This window comes from Ascaphus truei, chromosome 7 (genome assembly GCF_040206685.1).
Source record: "Ascaphus truei isolate aAscTru1 chromosome 7, aAscTru1.hap1, whole genome shotgun sequence".
NCBI lineage: Eukaryota > Metazoa > Chordata > Amphibia > Anura > Ascaphidae > Ascaphus > Ascaphus truei.
In genome coordinates this window covers 110,932,427-110,957,934 of record NC_134489.1, presented here as the reverse complement: position 1 = coordinate 110,957,934, position 25,508 = coordinate 110,932,427, and the positions used below count along the sequence as shown (strand labels likewise).

Here is a 25,508-nt window from a genome sequence, read left to right as displayed (position 1 = left end):
ACACACCTCACATCAGGGCAACCTGGGGAGAGCACGCCCTGCACACACACCCCAAAATACACACCAATAATACACACCTCACATCAGGGCAACCTGGGGAGAGCGCGCCCCACACACACACCCCAAAATACACACCAATAATACACACCTCACATCAGGGCAACCTGGGGAGAGCGGCCCCACACACACACCCCAAAATACACACCAATAATACACACCTCACATCAGGGCAACCTGGGGGGAGCGGCCCCCACACACACACCCCAAAATACACACCAATAATACACACCTCACATCAGGGCAACCTGGGGAGAGCGCCCCCCCACACACACACCCCAAAATACACACCAATAATACACACCTCACATCAGGGCAACCTGGGGAGAGCGGCCCCCACACACACCCCCCAAAATACACACCAATAATACACACCTCACATCAGGGCAACCTGGGGAGAGCGCGCCCCACACACACCCCAAAATACACACCAATAATACACACCTCACATCAGGGCAACCTGGGGAGAGCGCGCCACACACACACACACCCCAAAATACACACCAATAATACACACCTCACATCAGGGCAACATGGGGAGAGCGCGCCCCACACACACCCCCCAAAATACACACCAATAATACACACCTCACATCAGGGCAACCTGGGGAGAGCGCACCCCACACACACCCCCCAAAATACACACCAATAATACACACCTCACATCAGGGCAACCTGGGGAGAGCGCGCCCCACACACACCCCCCAAAATACACACCAATAATACACAGCTCACATCAGGGCAACCTGGGGAGAGCGCGCCCCACACACACCCCAAAATACACACCAATAATACACACCTCACATCAGGGCAACCTGGGGAGAGCGCGCCACACACACACACACCCCAAAATACACACCAATAATACACACCTCACATCAGGGCAACATGGGAAGAGCGCGCCCCACACACACCCCCCAAAATACACACCAATAATACACACCTCACATCAGGGCAACCTGGGGAGAGCGCGCCCCACACACACACCCCAAAATACACACCAATAATACACACCTCACATCAGGGCAACCTGGGGAGAGCGCACCCCACACACACCCCCCAAAATACACACCAATAATACACACCTCACATCAGGGCAACCTGGGGAGAGCGCGCCCCACACACACCCCCCAAAATACACACCAATAATACACAGCTCACATCAGGGCAACCTGGGGAGAGCGCGCCCTACACACACACCCCAAAATACACACCAATAATACACACCTCACATCAGGGCAACCTGGGGAGAGCACGCCCTGCACACACCCCCCAAAATACACACCAATAATACACACCTCACATCAGGGCAACCTGGGGAGAGCGCGCCCCACACACACCCCCCAAAATACACACCAATAATACACACCTCACAGCAGGGCAACCTGGGGAGAGCGCGCCCCACACACACCCCAAAATACACACCAATAATACACACCTCACATCAGGGCAACCTGGGGAGAGCGCGCCCCACACACACCCCCCAAAATACACACCAATAATACACACCTCACATCAGGGCAACCTGGGGAGAGCGCCCCACACACACCCCCCAAAATACACACCAATAATACACACCTCACATCAGGGCAACCTGGGGAGAGCGCCCCACACACACACCCCAAAATACACACCAATAATACACACCTCACATCAGGGCAACCTGGGGAGAGCGCCCCCCCACACACACACCCCAAAATACACACCAATAATACACACCTCACATCAGGGCAACCTGGGGAGAGCGCCCCACACACACACCCCAAAATACACACCAATAATACACACCTCACATCAGGGCAACCTGGGGAGAGCGGCCCCACACACACCCCCCAAAACACACACCAATAATACACACCTCACATCAGGGCAACCTGGGGAGAGCGCGCCCCACACACATAACCCAAAATACACACCAATAATACACACCTCACATCAGGGCAACCTGGGGAGAGCGCGCCCCACACACACACCCCAAAATACACACCAATAATACACACCTCATCAGGGCAACCTGGGGAGAGCGCGCCCCACACACACACCCCAAAATACACACCAATAATACACACCTCACATCAGGGCAACCTGGGGAGAGCGCGCCCCACACACACACCCCAAAATACACACCAATAATACACACCTCACATCAGGGAAACCTGGGGAGAGCGCCCCACACACACCCCAAAATACACACCAATAATACACACCTCATCAGGGCAACCTGGGGAGAGCGCGCCCCACACACACACCCCAAAATACACACCAATAATACACACCTCACATCAGGGCAACCTGGGGAGAGCGCGCCCCACACACCCCAAAATACACACCAATAATACACACCTCACATCAGGGAAACCTGGGGAGAGCGCCCCACACACACACACCCCAAAATACACACCAATAATACACACCTCACATCAGGGAAACCTGGGGAGAGTGCCCCACACACACACACCCCAAAATACACACCAATAATACACACCTCACATCAGGGCAACCTGGGGAGAGCGGCCCCACACACACACAACCCAAAATACACACCAATAATACACACCTCATCAGGGCAACCTGGGGAGAGCGCGCCCCACACACACCCCCCCAAAATACACACCAATAATACACACCTCACATCAGGGCAACTTGGGGAGAGCGCGCCCAACACACACACCCCAAAATACACACCAATAATACACACCTCACATCAGGGCAACCTGGGGAGAGCGCGCCCCACACACACACCCCAAAATACACACCAATAATACACACCTCACATCAGGGCAACCTGGGGAGAGCGCGCCCCACACACACACCCCAAAATACACACCAATAATACACACCTCACATCAGGGCAACCTGGGGAGAGCGCGCCCCACACACACCCCCCAAAATACACACCAATAATACACACCTCACAGCAGGGCAACCTGGGGAGAGCGCGCCCCACACACACAACCCAAAATACACACCAATAATACACACCTCACATCAGGGCAACCTGGGGAGAGCACGCCCTGCACACACACCCCAAAATACACACCAATAATACACACCTCACAGCAGGGCAACCTGGGGAGAGCGCGCCCCACACACACCCCCCAAAATACACACCAATAATACACACCTCACAGCAGGGCAACCTGGGGAGAGCACGCCCTGCACACACACCCCAAAATACACACCAATAATACACACCTCACATCAGGGCAACCTGGGGAGAGCGCCCCACACACACCACCCAAAATATACACCAATAATACACACCTCACATCAGGGCAACCTGGGGAGAGCGCGCCCCACACACACAACCCAAAATACACACCAATAATACACACCTCACATCAGGGCAACATGGGGAGAGCGCGCCCCACACACACACCCCAAAATACACACCAATAATACACACCTCACATCAGGGCAACCTGGGGAGAGCGCGCCCCACACACACACCCCAAAATACACACCAATAATACACACCTCACATCAGGGCAACCTGGGGAGAGCGCGCCCCACACACACACACCCCAAAATACACACCAATAATACACACCTCACATCAGGGCAACCTGGGGAGAGCGCGCCCCACACACACCCCCCAAAATACACACCAATAATACACACCTCACATCAGGGCAACCTGGGGAGCGCGCCCCACACACACACCCCAAAATACACACCAATAATACACACCTCACATCAGGGCAACCTGGGGAGAGCGCGCCCCACACACACCCCAAAATACACACCAATAATACACACCTCACATCAGGGCAACCTGGGGAGAGCGCCCCACACACACACCCCAAAATACACACCAATAATACACACCTCACATCAGGGCAACCTGGGGAGAGCGCGCCACACACACACACACCCCAAAATACACACCAATAATACACACCTCACATCAGGGCAACATGGGGAGAGCGCGCCCCACACACACACCCCAAAATACACACCTCACAGCACGGCAACCTGGGGAGAGCGCGCCCCACACACACACCCCAAAATACACACCAATAATACACACCTCACATCAGGGCAACTTGGGGAGAGCGCGCCCTACACACACACCCCAAAATACACACCAATAATACACACCTCACATCAGGGCAACCTGGGGAGAGCGCGCCCTACACACACACCCCAAAATACACACCAATAATACACACCTCACATCAGGGCAACCTGGGGAGAGCACGCCCTGCACACACACCCCAAAATACACACCAATAATACACACCTCATCAGGGCAACCTGGGGAGAGCGCGCCCCACACACACACCCCAAAATACACACCAATAATACACACCTCATCAGGGCAACCTGGGGAGAGCGCGCCCCACACACACACCCCAAAATACACACCAATAATACACACCTCACATCAGGGCAACCTGGGGAGAGCGCCCCCCCACACACACCCCAAAATACACACCAATAATACACACCTCACATCAGGGCAACCTGGGGAGAGCACGCCCTGCACACACACCCCAAAATACACACCAATAATACACACCTCACAGCAGGGCAACCTGGGGAGAGCGCGCCCCACACACACCCCCCAAAATACACACCAATAATACACACCTCACAGCAGGGCAACCTGGGGAGAGCACGCCCTGCACACACACCCCAAAATACACACCAATAATACACACCTCACATCAGGGCAACCTGGGGAGAGCGCGCCCCACACACACAACCCAAAATACACACCAATAATACACACCTCACATCAGGGCAACATGGGGAGAGCGCGCCCCACACACACACCCCAAAATACACACCAATAATACACACCTCACATCAGGGCAACCTGGGGAGAGCGCGCCCCACACACACACCCCAAAATACACACCAATAATACACACCTCACATCAGGGCAACCTGGGGAGAGCGCGCCCCACACACACACACCCCAAAATACACACCAATAATACACACCTCACATCAGGGCAACCTGGGGAGAGCGCGCCCCACACACACCCCCCAAAATACACACCAATAATACACACCTCACATCAGGGCAACCTGGGGAGCGCGCCCCACACACACACCCCAAAATACACACCAATAATACACACCTCACATCAGGGCAACCTGGGGAGAGCGGCCCCACACACACACCCCAAAATACACACCAATAATACACACCTCACATCAGGGCAACCTGGGGAGAGCGCGCCCCACACACACCCCAAAATACACACCAATAATACACACCTCACATCAGGGCAACCTGGGGAGAGCGCCCCACACACACACCCCAAAATACACACCAATAATACACACCTCACATCAGGGCAACCTGGGGAGAGCGCGCCACACACACACACACCCCAAAATACACACCAATAATACACACCTCACATCAGGGCAACATGGGGAGAGCGCGCCCCACACACACACCCCAAAATACACACCTCACAGCACGGCAACCTGGGGAGAGCGCGCCCCACACACACACCCCAAAATACACACCAATAATACACACCTCACATCAGGGCAACTTGGGGAGAGCGCGCCCTACACACACACCCCAAAATACACACCAATAATACACACCTCACATCAGGGCAACCTGGGGAGAGCGCGCCCTACACACACACCCCAAAATACACACCAATAATACACACCTCACATCAGGGCAACCTGGGGAGAGCACGCCCTGCACACACACCCCAAAATACACACCAATAATACACACCTCATCAGGGCAACCTGGGGAGAGCGCGCCCCACACACACACCCCAAAATACACACCAATAATACACACCTCATCAGGGCAACCTGGGGAGAGCGCGCCCCACACACACACCCCAAAATACACACCAATAATACACACCTCACATCAGGGCAACCTGGGGAGAGCGCCCCCCCACACACACCCCAAAATACACACCAATAATACACACCTCACATCAGGGCAACATGGGGAGAGCGCGCCCCACACACACACCCCAAAATACACACCAATAATACACACCTCACATCAGGGCAACCTGGGGAGAGCGGCCCCACACACACACCCCAAAATACACACCAATAATACACACCTCACATCAGGGCAACCTGGGGAGAGCGCGCCCCACACACACCCCAAAATACACACCAATAATACACACCTCACATCAGGGCAACCTGGGGAGAGCGCCCCACACACACACCCCAAAATACACACCAATAATACACACCTCACATCAGGGCAACCTGGGGAGAGCGCGCCACACACACACACACCCCAAAATACACACCAATAATACACACCTCACATCAGGGCAACATGGGGAGAGCGCGCCCCACACACACACCCCAAAATACACACCTCACAGCACGGCAACCTGGGGAGAGCGCGCCCCACACACACACCCCAAAATACACACCAATAATACACACCTCACATCAGGGCAACTTGGGGAGAGCGCGCCCTACACACACACCCCAAAATACACACCAATAATACACACCTCACATCAGGGCAACCTGGGGAGAGCGCGCCCTACACACACACCCCAAAATACACACCAATAATACACACCTCACATCAGGGCAACCTGGGGAGAGCACGCCCTGCACACACCCCCCAAAATACACACCAATAATACACACCTCATCAGGGCAACCTGGGGAGAGCGCGCCCCACACACACACCCCAAAATACACACCAATAATACACACCTCACATCAGGGCAACCTGGGGAGAGCGCCCCCCCACACACACCCCAAAATACACACCAATAATACACACCTCACATCAGGGCAACATGGGGAGAGCGCGCCCCACACACACACCCCAAAATACACACCAATAATACACACCTCACAGCAGGGCAACCTGGGGAGAGCGCGCCCCACACACACACCCCAAAATACACACCAATAATACACACCTCACATCAGGGCAACCTGGGGAGAGCACGCCCTGCACACACACCCCAAAATACACACCAATAATACACACCTCACATCAGGGCAACCTGGGGAGAGCGCGCCCCACACACACACCCCAAAATACACACCAATAATACACACCTCACATCAGGGCAACCTGGGGAGAGCGGCCCCACACACACACCCCAAAATACACACCAATAATACACACCTCACATCAGGGCAACCTGGGGGGAGCGGCCCCCACACACACACCCCAAAATACACATTAATAATACACACCTCACATCAGGGCAACCTGGGGAGAGCGCCCCCCCACACACACACCCCAAAATACACACCAATAATACACACCTCACATCAGGGCAACCTGGGGAGAGCGGCCCCCACACACACCCCCCAAAATACACACCAATAATACACACCTCACATCAGGGCAACCTGGGGAGAGCGCGCCCCACACACACCCCAAAATACACACCAATAATACACACCTCACATCAGGGCAACCTGGGGAGAGCGCGCCACACACACACACACCCCAAAATACACACCAATAATACACACCTCACATCAGGGCAACATGGGGAGAGCGCGCCCCACACACACCCCCCAAAATACACACCAATAATACACACCTCACATCAGGGCAACCTGGGGAGAGCGCACCCCACACACACCCCCCAAAATACACACCAATAATACACACCTCACATCAGGGCAACCTGGGGAGAGCGCGCCCCACACACACCCCCCAAAATACACACCAATAATACACAGCTCACATCAGGGCAACCTGGGGAGAGCGCGCCCCACACACACCCCAAAATACACACCAATAATACACACCTCACATCAGGGCAACCTGGGGAGAGCGCGCCACACACACACACACCCCAAAATACACACCAATAATACACACCTCACATCAGGGCAACATGGGAAGAGCGCGCCCCACACACACCCCCCAAAATACACACCAATAATACACACCTCACATCAGGGCAACCTGGGGAGAGCGCGCCCCACACACACACCCCAAAATACACACCAATAATACACACCTCACATCAGGGCAACCTGGGGAGAGCGCACCCCACACACACCCCCCAAAATACACACCAATAATACACACCTCACATCAGGGCAACCTGGGGAGAGCGCGCCCCACACACACCCCCCAAAATACACACCAATAATACACAGCTCACATCAGGGCAACCTGGGGAGAGCGCGCCCTACACACACACCCCAAAATACACACCAATAATACACACCTCACATCAGGGCAACCTGGGGAGAGCACGCCCTGCACACACCCCCCAAAATACACACCAATAATACACACCTCACATCAGGGCAACCTGGGGAGAGCGCGCCCCACACACACCCCCCAAAATACACACCAATAATACACACCTCACAGCAGGGCAACCTGGGGAGAGCGCGCCCCACACACACCCCAAAATACACACCAATAATACACACCTCACATCAGGGCAACCTGGGGAGAGCGCGCCCCACACACACACCCCAAAATACACACCAATAATACACACCTCACATCAGGGCAACCTGGGGAGAGCGCCCCACACACACCCCCCAAAATACACACCAATAATACACACCTCACATCAGGGCAACCTGGGGAGAGCGCCCCACACACACACCCCAAAATACACACCAATAATACACACCTCACATCAGGGCAACCTGGGGAGAGCGCCCCCCCACACACACACCCCAAAATACACACCAATAATACACACCTCACATCAGGGCAACCTGGGGAGAGCGCCCCACACACACACCCCAAAATACACACCAATAATACACACCTCACATCAGGGCAACCTGGGGAGAGCGGCCCCACACACACCCCCCAAAACACACACCAATAATACACACCTCACATCAGGGCAACCTGGGGAGAGCGCGCCCCACACACATAACCCAAAATACACACCAATAATACACACCTCACATCAGGGCAACCTGGGGAGAGCGCGCCCCACACACACACCCCAAAATACACACCAATAATACACACCTCATCAGGGCAACCTGGGGAGAGCGCGCCCCACACACACACCCCAAAATACACACCAATAATACACACCTCACATCAGGGCAACCTGGGGAGAGCGCGCCCCACACACACACCCCAAAATACACACCAATAATACACACCTCACATCAGGGAAACCTGGGGAGAGCGCCCCACACACACCCCAAAATACACACCAATAATACACACCTCATCAGGGCAACCTGGGGAGAGCGCGCCCCACACACACACCCCAAAATACACACCAATAATACACACCTCACATCAGGGCAACCTGGGGAGAGCGCGCCCCACACACCCCAAAATACACACCAATAATACACACCTCACATCAGGGAAACCTGGGGAGAGCGCCCCACACACACACACCCCAAAATACACACCAATAATACACACCTCACATCAGGGAAACCTGGGGAGAGTGCCCCACACACACACACCCCAAAATACACACCAATAATACACACCTCACATCAGGGCAACCTGGGGAGAGCGGCCCCACACACACACAACCCAAAATACACACCAATAATACACACCTCATCAGGGCAACCTGGGGAGAGCGCGCCCCACACACACCCCCCCAAAATACACACCAATAATACACACCTCACATCAGGGCAACTTGGGGAGAGCGCGCCCAACACACACACCCCAAAATACACACCAATAATACACACCTCACATCAGGGCAACCTGGGGAGAGCGCCCCACACACACACACCCCAAAATACACACCAATAATACACACCTCACATCAGGGCAACCTGGGGAGAGCGCGCCCCACAAACACCCCAAAATACACACCAATAATACACACCTCACATCAGGGCAACCTGGGGAGGGCGCCCCACACACACACCCCAAAATACACACCAATAATACACACCTCACATCAGGGCAACATGGGGAGAGCGCGCCCCACACACACACCCCCAAAATACACACCAATAATACACACCTCACAGCACGGCAACCTGGGGAGAGCGCGCCCCACACACACCCCCCAAAATACACACCAATAATACACACCTCACATCAGGGCAACCTGGGGAGAGCGCGCCCCACACACACACCCCAAAATACACACCAATAATACACACCTCACATCAGGGCAACCTGGGGAGAGCGCGCCCCACACACACACCCCAAAATACACACCAATAATACACACCTCACATCAGGGCAACATGGGGAGAGCGCGCCCCACACACACACCCCAAAATACACACCAATAATACACACCTCACATCAGGGCAACCTGGGGAGAGCGCGCCCTACACACACACCCCAAAATACACACCAATAATACACACCTCACATCAGGGCAACCTGGGGAGAGCACGCCCTGCACACACACCCCAAAATACACACCAATAATACACACCTCACATCAGGGCAACCTGGGGAGAGCACGCCCTGCACACACACCCCAAAATACACACCAATAATACACACCTCACATCAGGGCAACCTGGGGAGAGCACGCCCTGCACACACACCCCAAAATACACACCAATAATACACACCTCACATCAGGGCAACCTGGGGAGAGCGCCCCACACACACATACCCCAAAATACACACCAATAATACACACCTCACATCAGGGCAACCTGGGGAGCGCGCCCCACACACACACCCCAAAATACACACCAATAATACACACCTCACATCAGGGCAACCTGGGGAGAGCGCGCCCTACACACACCCCCCAAAATACACACCAATAATACACAACCTCACATCAGGGCAACCTGGGGAGAGCGCGCCCCACACACACACCCCAAAATACACACCAATAATACACACCTCACATCAGGGCAACCTGGGGAGAGCGCGCCCTGCACACACACCCCAAAATACACACCAATAATACACACCTCACATCAGGGCAACCTGGGGAGAGCACGCCCTGCACACACCCCCCAAAATACACACCAATAATACACACGTCACATCAGGGCAACCTGGGGAGAGCGCCCCACACACACACCCCAAAATACACACCAATAATACACACCTCACATCAGGGCAACCTGGGGAGAGCGCGCCCCACACACACAACCCAAAATACACACCAATAATACACACCTCACATCAGGGCAACCTGGGGAGAGCGCGCCACACACACACACCCCAAAATACACACCAATAATACACACCTCACATCAGGGCAACCTGGGGAGAGCGCCCCACACACACACACCCCAAAATACACACCAATAATACACACCTCACATCAGGGCAACCTGGGGAGAGCACGCCCTGCACACACACCCCAAAATACACACCAATAATACACACCTCACATCAGGGCAACCTGGGGAGAGCGCCCCACACACACCCCAAAATACACACCAATAATTCACACCTCACATCAGGGCAACCTGGGGAGAGCGCCCCATACACACACACCCCAAAATACACACCAATAATACACACCTCACATCAGGGCAACCTGGGGAGAGTGCCCCACACACACACCCCAAAATACACACCAATAATACACACCTCACATCAGGGCAACCTGGGGAGAGCGCCCCACACACACACCCCAAAATACACACCAATAATACACACCTCACAGCAGGGCAACCTGGGGAGAGCGGCCCCACACACACCCCAAAATACACACCAATAATACACACCTCACAGCAGGGCAACCTGGGGAGAGCGCGCCCCACACACACCCCAAATTACACACCAATAATACACACCTCATCAGGGCAACCTGGGGAGAGCGCGCCCCACACACACAACCCAAAATACACACCAATAATACACACCTCACATCAGGGCAACCTGGGGAGAGCGCGCCCCACACACACACCTCAAAATACACACCAATAATACACACCTCACAGCAGGGCAACCTGGGGAGAGCGCGCCCCACACACACACCCCAAAATACACACCAATAATACACACCTCATCAGGGCAACCTGGGGAGAGCGCGCCCCACACACACAACTCAAAAAGACACACCAATAATACACACCTCACAGCAGGGCAACCTGGGGAGAGCGCGCCCCACACACACACCCCAAAATACACACCAATAATACACACCTCACAGCAGGGCAACCTGGGGAGAGCGCGCCCCACACACACACCCCAAAATACACACCAATAGTACACACCTCACAGGGCAACCTGGGGAGAGCGCGCCCCACACACACACCCCAAAATACACACCAATAGTACACACCTCACAGGGAAACCTGGGGAGAGCGCCCCACACACACACACCCCAAAATACACCCCAATAATACACACCTCACATCAGGGCAACCTGGGGAGACCGCGCCCCACACACACCCCAAAATACACCCCAAAATACACACCTCACATCAGGACAACCTGGGGAGAGCGCGCCCCACACACACACAACCCAAAATACACACCAATAATACACACCTCATCAGGGCAACCTGGGGAGAGCGCGCCCCACACACACACCCCAAAATACACACCAATAATACACACCTCACAGCAGGGCAACCTGGGGAGAGCGCGCCCCACACACACACCCCAAAATACACACCAATAATACACACCTCACAGCAGGGCAAACTGGGGAGAGCGCGCCCCACACACACACCCCAAAATACACACCAATAATACACACCTCACATCAGGGCAACCTGGGGAGAGCGCGCCCCACACACCCCAAAATACACACCAATAATACACACCTCACAGCAGGGCAACCTGGGGAGAGCGCGCCCCACACACACACCCCAAAATACACACCAATAATACACACCTCACAGCAGGGCAAACTGGGGAGAGCGCGCCCCACACACACACCCCAAAATACACACCAATAATACACACCTCACATCAGGGCAACATGGGGAGAGCGCGCCCCACACACACACCCCAAAATACACACCAATAATACACACCTCACATCAGGGCAACCTGGGGAGAGCGCGCCCTACACACACACCCCAAAATACACACCAATAATACACACCTCACATCAGGGCAACCTGGGGAGAGCACGCCCTGCACACACACCCCAAAATACACACCAATAATACACACCTCACATCAGGGCAACCTGGGGAGAGCACGCCCTGCACACACACCCCAAAATACACACCAATAATACACACCTCACATCAGGGCAACCTGGGGAGAGCACGCCCTGCACACACACCCCAAAATACACACCAATAATACACACCTCACATCAGGGCAACCTGGGGAGAGCGCCCCACACACACATACCCCAAAATACACACCAATAATACACACCTCACATCAGGGCAACCTGGGGAGCGCGCCCCACACACACACCCCAAAATACACACCAATAATACACACCTCACATCAGGGCAACCTGGGGAGAGCGCGCCCTACACACACCCCCCAAAATACACACCAATAATACACAACCTCACATCAGGGCAACCTGGGGAGAGCGCGCCCCACACACACACCCCAAAATACACACCAATAATACACACCTCACATCAGGGCAACCTGGGGAGAGCGCGCCCTGCACACACACCCCAAAATACACACCAATAATACACACCTCACATCAGGGCAACCTGGGGAGAGCACGCCCTGCACACACCCCCCAAAATACACACCAATAATACACACGTCACATCAGGGCAACCTGGGGAGAGCGCCCCACACACACACCCCAAAATACACACCAATAATACACACCTCACATCAGGGCAACCTGGGGAGAGCGCGCCCCACACACACAACCCAAAATACACACCAATAATACACACCTCACATCAGGGCAACCTGGGGAGAGCGCGCCACACACACACACCCCAAAATACACACCAATAATACACACCTCACATCAGGGCAACCTGGGGAGAGCGCCCCACACACACACACCCCAAAATACACACCAATAATACACACCTCACATCAGGGCAACCTGGGGAGAGCACGCCCTGCACACACACCCCAAAATACACACCAATAATACACACCTCACATCAGGGCAACCTGGGGAGAGCGCCCCACACACACCCCAAAATACACACCAATAATTCACACCTCACATCAGGGCAACCTGGGGAGAGCGCCCCATACACACACACCCCAAAATACACACCAATAATACACACCTCACATCAGGGCAACCTGGGGAGAGTGCCCCACACACACACCCCAAAATACACACCAATAATACACACCTCACATCAGGGCAACCTGGGGAGAGCGCCCCACACACACACCCCAAAATACACACCAATAATACACACCTCACAGCAGGGCAACCTGGGGAGAGCGGCCCCACACACACCCCAAAATACACACCAATAATACACACCTCACAGCAGGGCAACCTGGGGAGAGCGCGCCCCACACACACCCCAAATTACACACCAATAATACACACCTCATCAGGGCAACCTGGGGAGAGCGCGCCCCACACACACAACCCAAAATACACACCAATAATACACACCTCACATCAGGGCAACCTGGGGAGAGCGCGCCCCACACACACACCTCAAAATACACACCAATAATACACACCTCACAGCAGGGCAACCTGGGGAGAGCGCGCCCCACACACACACCCCAAAATACACACCAATAATACACACCTCATCAGGGCAACCTGGGGAGAGCGCGCCCCACACACACAACTCAAAAAGACACACCAATAATACACACCTCACAGCAGGGCAACCTGGGGAGAGCGCGCCCCACACACACACCCCAAAATACACACCAATAATACACACCTCACAGCAGGGCAACCTGGGGAGAGCGCGCCCCACACACACACCCCAAAATACACACCAATAGTACACACCTCACAGGGCAACCTGGGGAGAGCGCGCCCCACACACACACCCCAAAATACACACCAATAGTACACACCTCACAGGGAAACCTGGGGAGAGCGCCCCACACACACACACCCCAAAATACACCCCAATAATACACACCTCACATCAGGGCAACCTGGGGAGACCGCGCCCCACACACACCCCAAAATACACCCCAAAATACACACCTCACATCAGGACAACCTGGGGAGAGCGCGCCCCACACACACACAACCCAAAATACACACCAATAATACACACCTCATCAGGGCAACCTGGGGAGAGCGCGCCCCACACACACACCCCAAAATACACACCAATAATACACACCTCACAGCAGGGCAACCTGGGGAGAGCGCGCCCCACACACACACCCCAAAATACACACCAATAATACACACCTCACAGCAGGGCAAACTGGGGAGAGCGCGCCCCACACACACACCCCAAAATACACACCAATAATACACACCTCACATCAGGGCAACCTGGGGAGAGCGCGCCCCACACACACACCCCAAAATACACACCAATAATACACACCTCACATCAGGGCAACCTGGGGAGAGCGCGCCCCACACACACACCCCAAAATACACACCAATAATACACACCTCACATCAGGGCAACCTGGGGAGAGCGCGCCCCACACACACCCCCCAAAATACACACCAATAATACACACCTCACATCAGGGCAACATGGGGAGAGCGCGCCCCACACACACACCCCAAAATACACACCAATAATACACACCTCACATCAGGGCAACCTGGGGAGAGCGCGCCCTACACACACACCCCAAAATACACACCAATAATACACACCTCACATCAGGGCAACCTGGGGAGAGCGGCCCCACACACACACACCCCAAAATACACACCAATAATACACACCTCACATCAGGGCAACCTGGGGAGAGCACGCCCTGCACACACACCCCAAAATACACACCAATAATACACACCTCACATCAGGGCAACCTGGGGAGAGCACGCCCTGCACACACACCCCAAAATACACACCAATAATACACACCTCACATCAGGGCAACCTGGGGAGAGCGCGCCCCACACACACACCCCAAAATACACACCAATAATACACACCTCACATCAGGACAACCTGGGGAGAGCGCGCCCCACACACACACCCCAAAATACACACCAATAATACACACCTCACATCAGGGTAACCTGGGGAGAGCGCGCCCCACACACACACCCCAAAATACACACCAATAATACACACCTCACATCAGGGCAACATGGGGAGAGCGCGCCCCACACACACACCCCAAAATACACACCAATAATACACACCTCACATCAGGGCAACCTGGGGAGAGCGCGCCCTACACACACACCCCAAAATACACACCAATAATACACACCTCACATCAGGGCAACCTGGGGAGAGCACGCCCTGCACACACACCCCAAAATACACCCCAATAATACACACCTCACATCAGGGCAACCTGGGGAGAGCACGCCCTGCACACACACCCCAAAATACACACCAATAATACACACCTCACATCAGGGCAACCTGGGGAGAGCACGCCGTGCACACACACCCCAAAATACACACCAATAATACACACCTCACATCAGGGCAACCTGGGGAGAGCGCCCCACACACATACACACCAATAATACACACCTCACATCAGGGCAACCTGGGGAGCGCGCCCCACACACACACTCCAAAATACACACCAATAATACACACCTCACAGCAGGGCAACCTGGGGAGAGCGCGCCCCACACACACACCCCAAAATACACACCAATAATACACACCTCACATCAGGGCAACCTGGGGAGAGCACCCCACACACACACCCCAAAATACACACCAATAATACACACCTTACATCAGGGCAACCTGGGGAGAGTGCGCCCCACACACACACCCCAAAATACACACCTCACAGCAGGGCAACCTGGGGAGAGTGCGCCCCACACACACACCCCAAAATACACACCAATAATACACACCTCACATCAGGGCAACCTGGGGAGAGCGCGCCCCACACACACACACCCCAAAATACACACCAATAATACACACCTCACATCAGGGCAACCTGGGGAGAGCGCGCCCCACACACACACACCCCAAAATACACACCAATAATACACACCTCAGATCAGGGCAACCTGGGGAGAGCGCGCCCCACACACACACCCCAAAATACACACCAATAATACACACCTCACATCAGGGCAACCTGGGGAGAGCGCGCCCCACACACACACCCCAAAATACACACCAATAATACACACCTCAGATCAGGGCAACCTGGGGAGAGCGTGCCCCACACACACACCCCAAAATACACACCAATAATACACACCTCACATCAGGGCAACCTGGGGAGAGCGCGCCCCACACACACACCCCAAAATACACACCAATAATACACACCTCACATCAGGGCAACCTGGGGAGGGCGCCCCACACACACACCCCAAAATACACACCAATAATACACACCTTACATCAGGGCAACCCGGGGAGAGCGCGCCCCACACACCCCCCCAAAATACACACCAATAATACACACCTCACATCAGGGCAACCTGGGGAGAGCGCGCCCCACACACACCCCAAAATACACACCAATAATACACACCTCACATCAGGGCAACCTGGGGGCAGCAGATTGTGCAGCTGAACAGTACAGCGCAGGGCTGTATCTCTCATAAGGGACCATGAGGCATAGCCCCATCCAGCGCTCACAGGGGGCGCACGCCCGCAGAACCCAGGAATTAAAGCTGCTCAAATCCAGCGCTCACAGGGGGCGCACGCCCGCAGAACCCAGGAATTAAAGCTGCTCAAATCCAGCGCTCACAGGGGGCGCACGCCCGCAGAACGCAGGACCTAAAGCTGCTCAAATCCGGCGCTCACAACTTTTTGTCGAGGAGTCGCTGTGAGGTTTGGGGGGGCGCGTGGCAGGATGGGGAGTTGCTGTGAGGTTATGGGGGGCACGCGGCAGGATGGGGAGTCGCTGTGAGGTTATGGGGGTGCGCGTGGCAGGATGGGGAGTCGCTGTGAGGTTATGGGGGGGCGCATGCCAGGATGGGGAGTCGCTGTGAGGTTATGGGGGGGCGCATGCCAGGATGGGGAGTCGCTGTGAGGTTATGGGGTGCGCGCGGCAGGATGGGGAGTCGCTGTGAGGTTATGGGGGTGCGCGCGGCAGGATGGGGAGTCGCTGTGAGGTTATGGGGGGCACGCGGCAGGATGGGGAGTCGCTGTGAGGTTATGGGGGGCACGCGGCAGGATGGGGAGTCGCTGTGAGGTTATGGGGGTGCGCGCGGCAGGATGGGGAGTCGCTGTGAGGTTATGGGGGGGCGCATGCCAGGATGGGGAGTCGCTGTGAGGTTATGGGGGGGCGCATGCCAGGATGGGGAGTCGCTGTGAGGTTATGGGGTGCGCGTGGCAGGATGGGGAGTCGCTGTGAGGTTATGGGGGTGCGTGTCAGGATGGGGAGTCGCTGTGAGGTTATGGTGTGAGTGTGTCAGGATGGGGAGTTGCTGTGAGGTTATGGGGTGCGCTGTGCAGGATGGGGAGTCGCTGTGAGGATATGGGATGCGCGTGGCAGGATGGGGAGTCGCTGTGAGGTTATGGGGTGCGTGTCAGGATGGGGAGTCGCTGTGAGGTTATGGGGGTGCGTGTTAGGATGGGGAGTCGCTGTGAGGTTATGGGGGTGCGTGTTAGGATGAGGAGTCGCTGTGAGGTTATGGGGGTGCGTTTCAGGATGGGGAGTCGCTGTGAGGTTATGGGGTGCGCATGGCAGAATGGGGAGTCGCTGTGAGGTTATGGGGTGCGCGTGGCAGGATGGGGAGTCGCTGTGAGGTTATGGGGGTGCGTGTCAGGATGGGGAGTCGCTGTGAGGTTATGGGGTGCGCATGGCAGAATGGGGAGTCGCTGTGAGGTTATGGGGTGCGCATGGCAGAATGGGGAGTCGCTGTGAGGTTATGGGGTGCGCGTGGCAGGATGGGGAGTCACTGTGAGGTTATGGGGGTGCGTGTCAGGATGGGGAGTCGCTGTGAGGTTATGGGGTGCGCATGGCAGGATGGGGAGTCGCTGTGAGGTTATGGGGGTGCGTGTCAGGATGGGGAGTCGCTGTGAGGTTATGGGGTGCGCATGGCAGAATGGGGAGTCGCTGTAAGGTTATGGGGGGGCACATGCCAGGATGGGGAGTCGCTGTGAGGTTATGGGGTGCGCGTGGCAGGATGGGGAGTCACTGTGAGGTTATGGGGTGCGTGTCAGGATGGTGAGTCGCTGTGAGGTTATGGGGTGCGCGTGGCAGGATGGGGAGTCGCTGTGAGGTTATGGGGGGACGCGTGGCAGGATGGGGAGTCGCTGTGAGGTTATGGGGGGGCACATGCCAGGATGGGGAGTCGCTGTGAGGTTATGGGGGTGCGTGGCAGGATGGGGAGTCGCTGTGAGGTTTGGGGGGTTGCGTGGCAGGATGGGGAGTCGCTGTGAGGTTATGGGGAGGCGTGGCAGGATGGGGAGTCGCTGTGAGGTTATGGGGGGGCGTGGCAGGATGGGGAGTCGCTGTGAGGTTTGGGGGGGCGCGTGGCAGGATGGGGAGTCGCTGTGAGGTTATGGGGGGGCGTGGCAGGATGGGGAGTCGCTGTGAGGTTATGGGGGGGCGTGGCAGGATGGGGAGTCGCTGTGAGGTTATGGGGGGGCGTGGCAGGATGGGGAGTCGCTGTGAAAGGTTTGATAACGTAGCTAACACTATGTTGAGATTATATGTAAATAAAGCGTGCGCCCTTCTCTGTGGGCCGGGTAACGTGGCAGTTACCGGGGGCGGGGGGGTAACTCTGGGGAACAAGCAAGCTTTACTCGCTTCCCCCCCACACCCACCGGGGCAGGGCGGAGAGAGCCGTTATTAAATAATAAAAAGGAGTATTATGAAGAACGAAAACATGGCATTGATGCTCCTAGATTAAAAAACATAAAGTACTATTACTCTGCACCCTTAGTACCATTACTCGCCCACCCCTCCCCCTTGTACCATTACTCGCCCACCCCTCCCCCCTTGTACCATTACTCGCCCACCCCTCCCCCTTGTACCATTACTCGCCCACCCCTCCCCCTTGTACCATTACTCGCCCACCCCTCCCCCCTTGTACCATTACTCGCCCACCCCTCCCCCTTGTACCATTACTCGCCCACCCCTCCCCCCTTGTACCATTACTCGCCCACCCCTCCCCCCTTGTACCATTACTCGCCCACCCCTCCCCCCTTGTACCATTACTCGCCCACCCCTCCCCCCTTGTACCATTACTCGCCCACCCCTCCCCCCTTGTACCATTACTCGCCCACCCCTCCCACCTTGTACCATTACTCACCCACCCCTCCCCCCTTGTACCATTACTCACCCACCCCTCCCCCCTTGTACCATTACTCGCCCACCCCTCCCCCCTTGTACCATTACTCACCCACCCCTCCCCCCTTGTACCATTACTCGCCCACCCCTCCCCCCTTGTACCATTACAGCGTGTTTGCTGTCTCCCATGTGACATTTCAAAGGATTGTAATGGCCTGGAGCGGTCATTATTTGTAGATGTGCAAACTGGCTCGGAGGTCAGGGGTCACCGTGTCATGTCTAGGTGGCAGTAATCCTAGTGAGTGATTAGAAATCTGTCACCAACAGCTCCTGGGGGTCACAGCTCCTGGGGGTCACAGCTCCTAGGGGGGCCTAGGGGGGGTCACAGCTCCTAGGGGGGGTCACAGCTCCTGGGGGGGGGGTCACAGCTCCTATGGGGGGTCACAGCTCCTAGGGCGGTCACAGCTCCGTGTGTATATATATGTGTGTGTGTGTGTGTGTGTGTGTGTGTGTGTACATACACACATTGTGGCAAACGACTCCCTTTAGGCCGGGGCCATGACGCCTTCGCCCACGCGGAGGCTGGGAAGTGACCCGTGTGAAGCGGGTGCTTTCCCTGCCATGGTGGTTGGGCCGTGGGGGGCGCTCCTGGGGGCGTCACGGAGCTGGTTCGCCCTCATTGGGCGAATCGCTCACGTGACGCGCTTGCGGGTGGTAAACTCAAATCTGCAAGCATCTAAGCACAGAGCAGGCGCTTGCCCACGCTGGCCACACGTATTGCCTCAATGTGTTTCCTAGCGGCCAGCGTGAGTGCCCGCCCGCTCAGCACCGCCCTGGACGAGCCCTTATGTAGCGCTGCCGCTTGCCCAGGCTCTTCGCGACACAGTCTTCTAGGGTTTCATTTGTAGAGAAGGGGGACAAACACGTGTATACACACAAGGGGCACTCAGCCCTCAACCTTCAGCGGTTTATATCTCCATTAGTGACACTAAACATTTTAAACACCGCCACTTTAAGTCAAAACATACTCATAAAAATAACATCTACTCCTGTCAGTCGTCTAACTCACAGCATATCCCTATCTGCATTATTGGCTGGCTAAACCAGTTACCAACTTAAAATAGCACACACACAGATAACATTGAGTCCTTAACTTTGAGATGGGGGACAGCGTCGCTTTAGATCCTCATATGCTGCAACATGTGGGTGGGGCCGTCTACCCCGAACTGGATCCAGGGGAGCAGCAGTTTCCTCCCAGCCTCGAGGCTCTAAGAGAGAGAGAGAGTGAGAAAGCAGCCCTCTCTGCTCTAAATACCTGTTCTAGTAATTAGGAGAGCGGTGAGGGAAACCAGAACCCGTGTAAAGTCTGGTATGGATTTCCTATCCACCAGCCTTAGTGACTGTGAATCTGTGGGGCGGATCTCATCCCCACCATGTCTGCACTTGTTATAAATCTGACAGGAAGCTGCCCACTATCCTGGGACTATGTCACAATATATATACCGTACACATTTTAAGTTATGGTGGGTAAAAAAGGTGACAAAAAACCTCCACCGTATAGCATATAGCAAATAGAAAGATCACTTGTGAGCACATTTACGTCGTAGACAGGTCTGCACCCCTGCCTTTCGCTGCATTACAGCGAGCATTAGTTCATATGGATTCCATGTAAAATGGATTTCAGGCAAAAGATGACACGTGTGCTAATTTGCATGTCATTTCCCAGAATCGACGATAGGATGTGGGGGGTAGGATGGCGTAGGGTGGGATATGAGGGGGGGGGGTGGGGGGGATGTGAGGGGGGATGGCGTAGGGTATGGTGGGAGGGTAGGATGACGTACGGTTGGATGTGGGGGGTAGGATGGCGTAGGGTGGGGGGGTAGGATGGGTTGTGAGGGGGGATGGCATAGGGTGGGGGATAGGATGGCGTAGGGTAGGATGGGATGTGGGGGGATGGCGTAGGGTGGGGGGGTAGGATGGGATGTGAGGGGGGGTGGGATAGGATGGCGTAGGGTAGGATGGGATGTGTGGGGGGATGGCGTAGGGTAGGGTGGGATGTGAGGGGGGTAGGATGACGTAGGGTGGGATATGAGGGGGGGATGGCGTAGGGTGGGGTGGGATGTGAGGGGGGATGGCGTAGGGTATGGTGGGGAGCTAGGATGGCGTAGGGTTAGATGTGGGGGGTAGGATGGCGTATGGTGGGAAATGAGGGGATATGGCGTAGGGTGGGGGGGTTGGATGGGATGTGAGGGGGGATGGCATAGGGTAGGGTGGGATGTGAGGGGGGTAGGATGACGTAGGGTGGGATATGAGGGGGGATAGCGTAGGGTGGGGGGTAGGATGGCGTAGGGTAGGATGGGATGTGAGGGGGGATGGCGTAGGGTGGGGGGGGGAGCTGTCAGACTGGTGTGAAAATTAACAGAAGTAACACAGGAAATGCTGCAGGTCTAATAATGCAAACGCTTGAGCTGTAACCCCTGAGTGGCTGGAGCGGTCAGCAGCACATTGCAACGCAAATGGACTCATTTGTTAATGACTGTAATGAGGTTCTCAGGAGTGTACTAAAGGTCCACTCCCCCATATACTGTAATATAGCTGTTATTAGAACTTCCAGGCAACGTAACACCTTGTCTGCCAGAGAGAATGATGTCTGTGAGTATTACAGTGGGGCTACCAATGCTGCGTGACCTTGGACCTCTGTCCTAAGTAGAAATGATTAGATTGTAAGCTTTGCAGCCCAGAGTATGCTCACACTGCCTCATTACGTGTCCTTCAGGAGAAGATCGGCTGGAGGAAGGAGGCCTCTCACCTTCTGGTCATCACCACCGATGACGTTCCTCACCTGGCACTGGACGGTAAACTCGTGGGCCTGGTACAGCCGCATGATGGACAGTGTCACCTGAACGCGGCCAATGAATACAGCGCTTCCGACCAGCTGGTAAGGGCGGACCGTGCGCCACCGGGAAATCCCACAACCGCCGGTTACTTGCACTTTAACTTTCATTATCATGAAGCTATTTGGGTCTGAAACGCCAAATACGCCTTTTTATAAAGCGCGTCCCGCTAACGTGAGGCGTCCTGCGTTTAACTTTGTCTTGGGTTTGCAAAGGTCGGAGAGGTCACACTAACGGGCACGCCTTTATTTTATAAAACAAATGTTTAACAAAATATCTACATTTTAAAAGCCAACGTCAGATCACCGCAATCCAGAGGCGCCGGTGCTCGCTTCCGGGGAAATCCTGCGCAAAGTTAGAAACAATGGCCCCTTATTCCCAGGCGCGCCGATACGTCGCCTGCGCGCTCCTTTACATAATACATTTCTATTTGGTAAGAAAGATGGAGGTGCGCGTCCGGGCCACGGCCGGGACATGGCTTGGCGTAACGCAAATCAGCGCCTGGGATTTGCGGCTGTGCGCGGCGTGGCTGGGGCATTACAGACGTGAGCTGTAAGCTAACTGAGCAGATACGGAGCGCCGCGTCCGCACCGAATCCAAACTATTCATCGGGTGTTTCAGGTTAACCCCTGCGCTGCCAGAGTGACGTGTTTCAGGTTAACCCCTGCGCTGCCAGAGTGACGTGTTTCAGGTTAACCCCTGCGCTGCCAGAGTGACGTGTTTCAGGTTAACCCCTGCGCTGCCAGAGTGACGTGTTTCAGGTTAACCCCTGCGCTGCCAGAGTGACGTGTTTCAGGTTAACCCCTGCGCTGCCAGAGTGACGTGTTTCAGGTTAACCCCGCGCTGCCAGAGTGACGTGTTTCAGGTTAACCCCGCGCTGCCAGAGTGACGTGTTTCAGGTTAACCCTGCGTTGCCAGAGTGACGTGTTTTAGGTTAACCCTGAGCTGCCAGAGTGACGTGTTTCAGGTTAACCCCTGCGCTGCCAGAGTGACGTGTTTCAGGTTAACCCCTGCGCTGCCAGAGTGACGTGTTTCAGGTTAACCCTGCGTTGCCAGAGTGACGTGTTTTAGGTTAACCCTGCGTTGCCAGAGTGACGTGTTTCAGGTTAACCCCTGCGCTGCCAGAGTGACGCGCTGCATGTTGCAGAAAGTATCGGAAGAGCGAAGAGGTTAAACATTAAAGTAACACGGCTCCGTCCTACAAATAGTGGGGGCTGGGTCCTGAATTGCACCGGTCGCTTTGTGCAGCAGGGCGTGATGGAAATGAGCCTGCTGATTTAACTCTCTCCTCCCTCCCTCACCCCACAAACCGTTACACGTTTGGCACTATCTGTGCCCTAACGCTGCCAGCCGCCCTCTCCTGCTGTAACAGAGGAGACTTTCTGTTCCCGGGCGAGGGTTACCGGGCATTGGGACATGGCAGGAATCCGGGGTTGTTTTTTGGAAGGTTTGGTGTGTAGTAATACTCACTACTTCTTTGTATCACAGAAAGTTCATTTTAGCACAGGGGGAGATCGGGGCTGCTTTAAGTAAACCACACCATGGTGTGATGGAGCCAGTGTGTGTCTTATGGACGGGCGTGTGTGTCACAGTGAGACTGTGTGTGTCTGATGGACGGGCGTGTGTTTCACAGTGAGACTGTGTGTATCTGATGGACGGGCGTGTGTTTCACAGTGAGACTGTGTGTATCTGATGGACGGGCGTGTGTTTCACAGTGAGACTGTGTGTGTCTGATGGACGGGCGTGTGTGTCACAGTGAGACTGTGTATCTGATGGACGGGCGTGTGTTTCACAGTGAGACTGTGTGTGTCTGATGGACGGGCGTGTGTGTCACAGTGAGACTGTGTGTATCTGATGGACGGGCGTGTGTGTCACAGTGAGACTGTGTGTATCTGATGGACGGGCGTGTGTTTCACAGTGAGACTGTGTGTATCTGATGGACGGGCGTGTGTTTCACAGTGAGACTGTGTGTATCTGATGGACGGGCGTGTGTTTCACAGTGAGACTGTGTGTATCTGATGGACGGGCGTGTGTTTCACAGTGAGACTGTGTGTGTATCTGATGGACGGGCGTGTGTTTCACAGTGAGACTGTGTGTTTCTGATGGACGGGCGTGTGTTTCACAGTGAGACTGTGTGTGTCTGATGGACGGGCGTGTGTTTCACAGTGAGACTGTGTGTATCTGATGGACGGGCGTGTGTTTCACAGTGAGACTGTTTGTATCTGATGGACGGGCGTGTGTTTCACAGTGAGACTATGTGTGTATCTGATGGATGGGCGTGTGTGTCACAGTGACACTGTGTGTTTCTGATGGACGGGCGTGTGTTTCACAGTGAGACTGTGTGTGTCTGATGGACGGGCGTGTGTTTCACAGTGAGACTGTGTGTGTCTTATGGACGGGCGTGTGTGTCA

General features: G+C 55.1%; 1 protein-coding gene across 1 annotated transcript in view; it reads left to right on the top strand.

The window, feature by feature from the left end:
* ITGB5 (integrin subunit beta 5) overlaps window positions 1-25,508 on the top strand; it is a 152,774-nt gene that overhangs the window by 65,527 nt on the left and 61,739 nt on the right. The window contains exon 6 of the mRNA XM_075609898.1: window positions 22,980-23,141. Coding sequence (XP_075466013.1) covers window positions 22,980-23,141 — 162 coding nt within the window. The remainder of the gene's footprint in view (window positions 1-22,979; window positions 23,142-25,508) is intronic.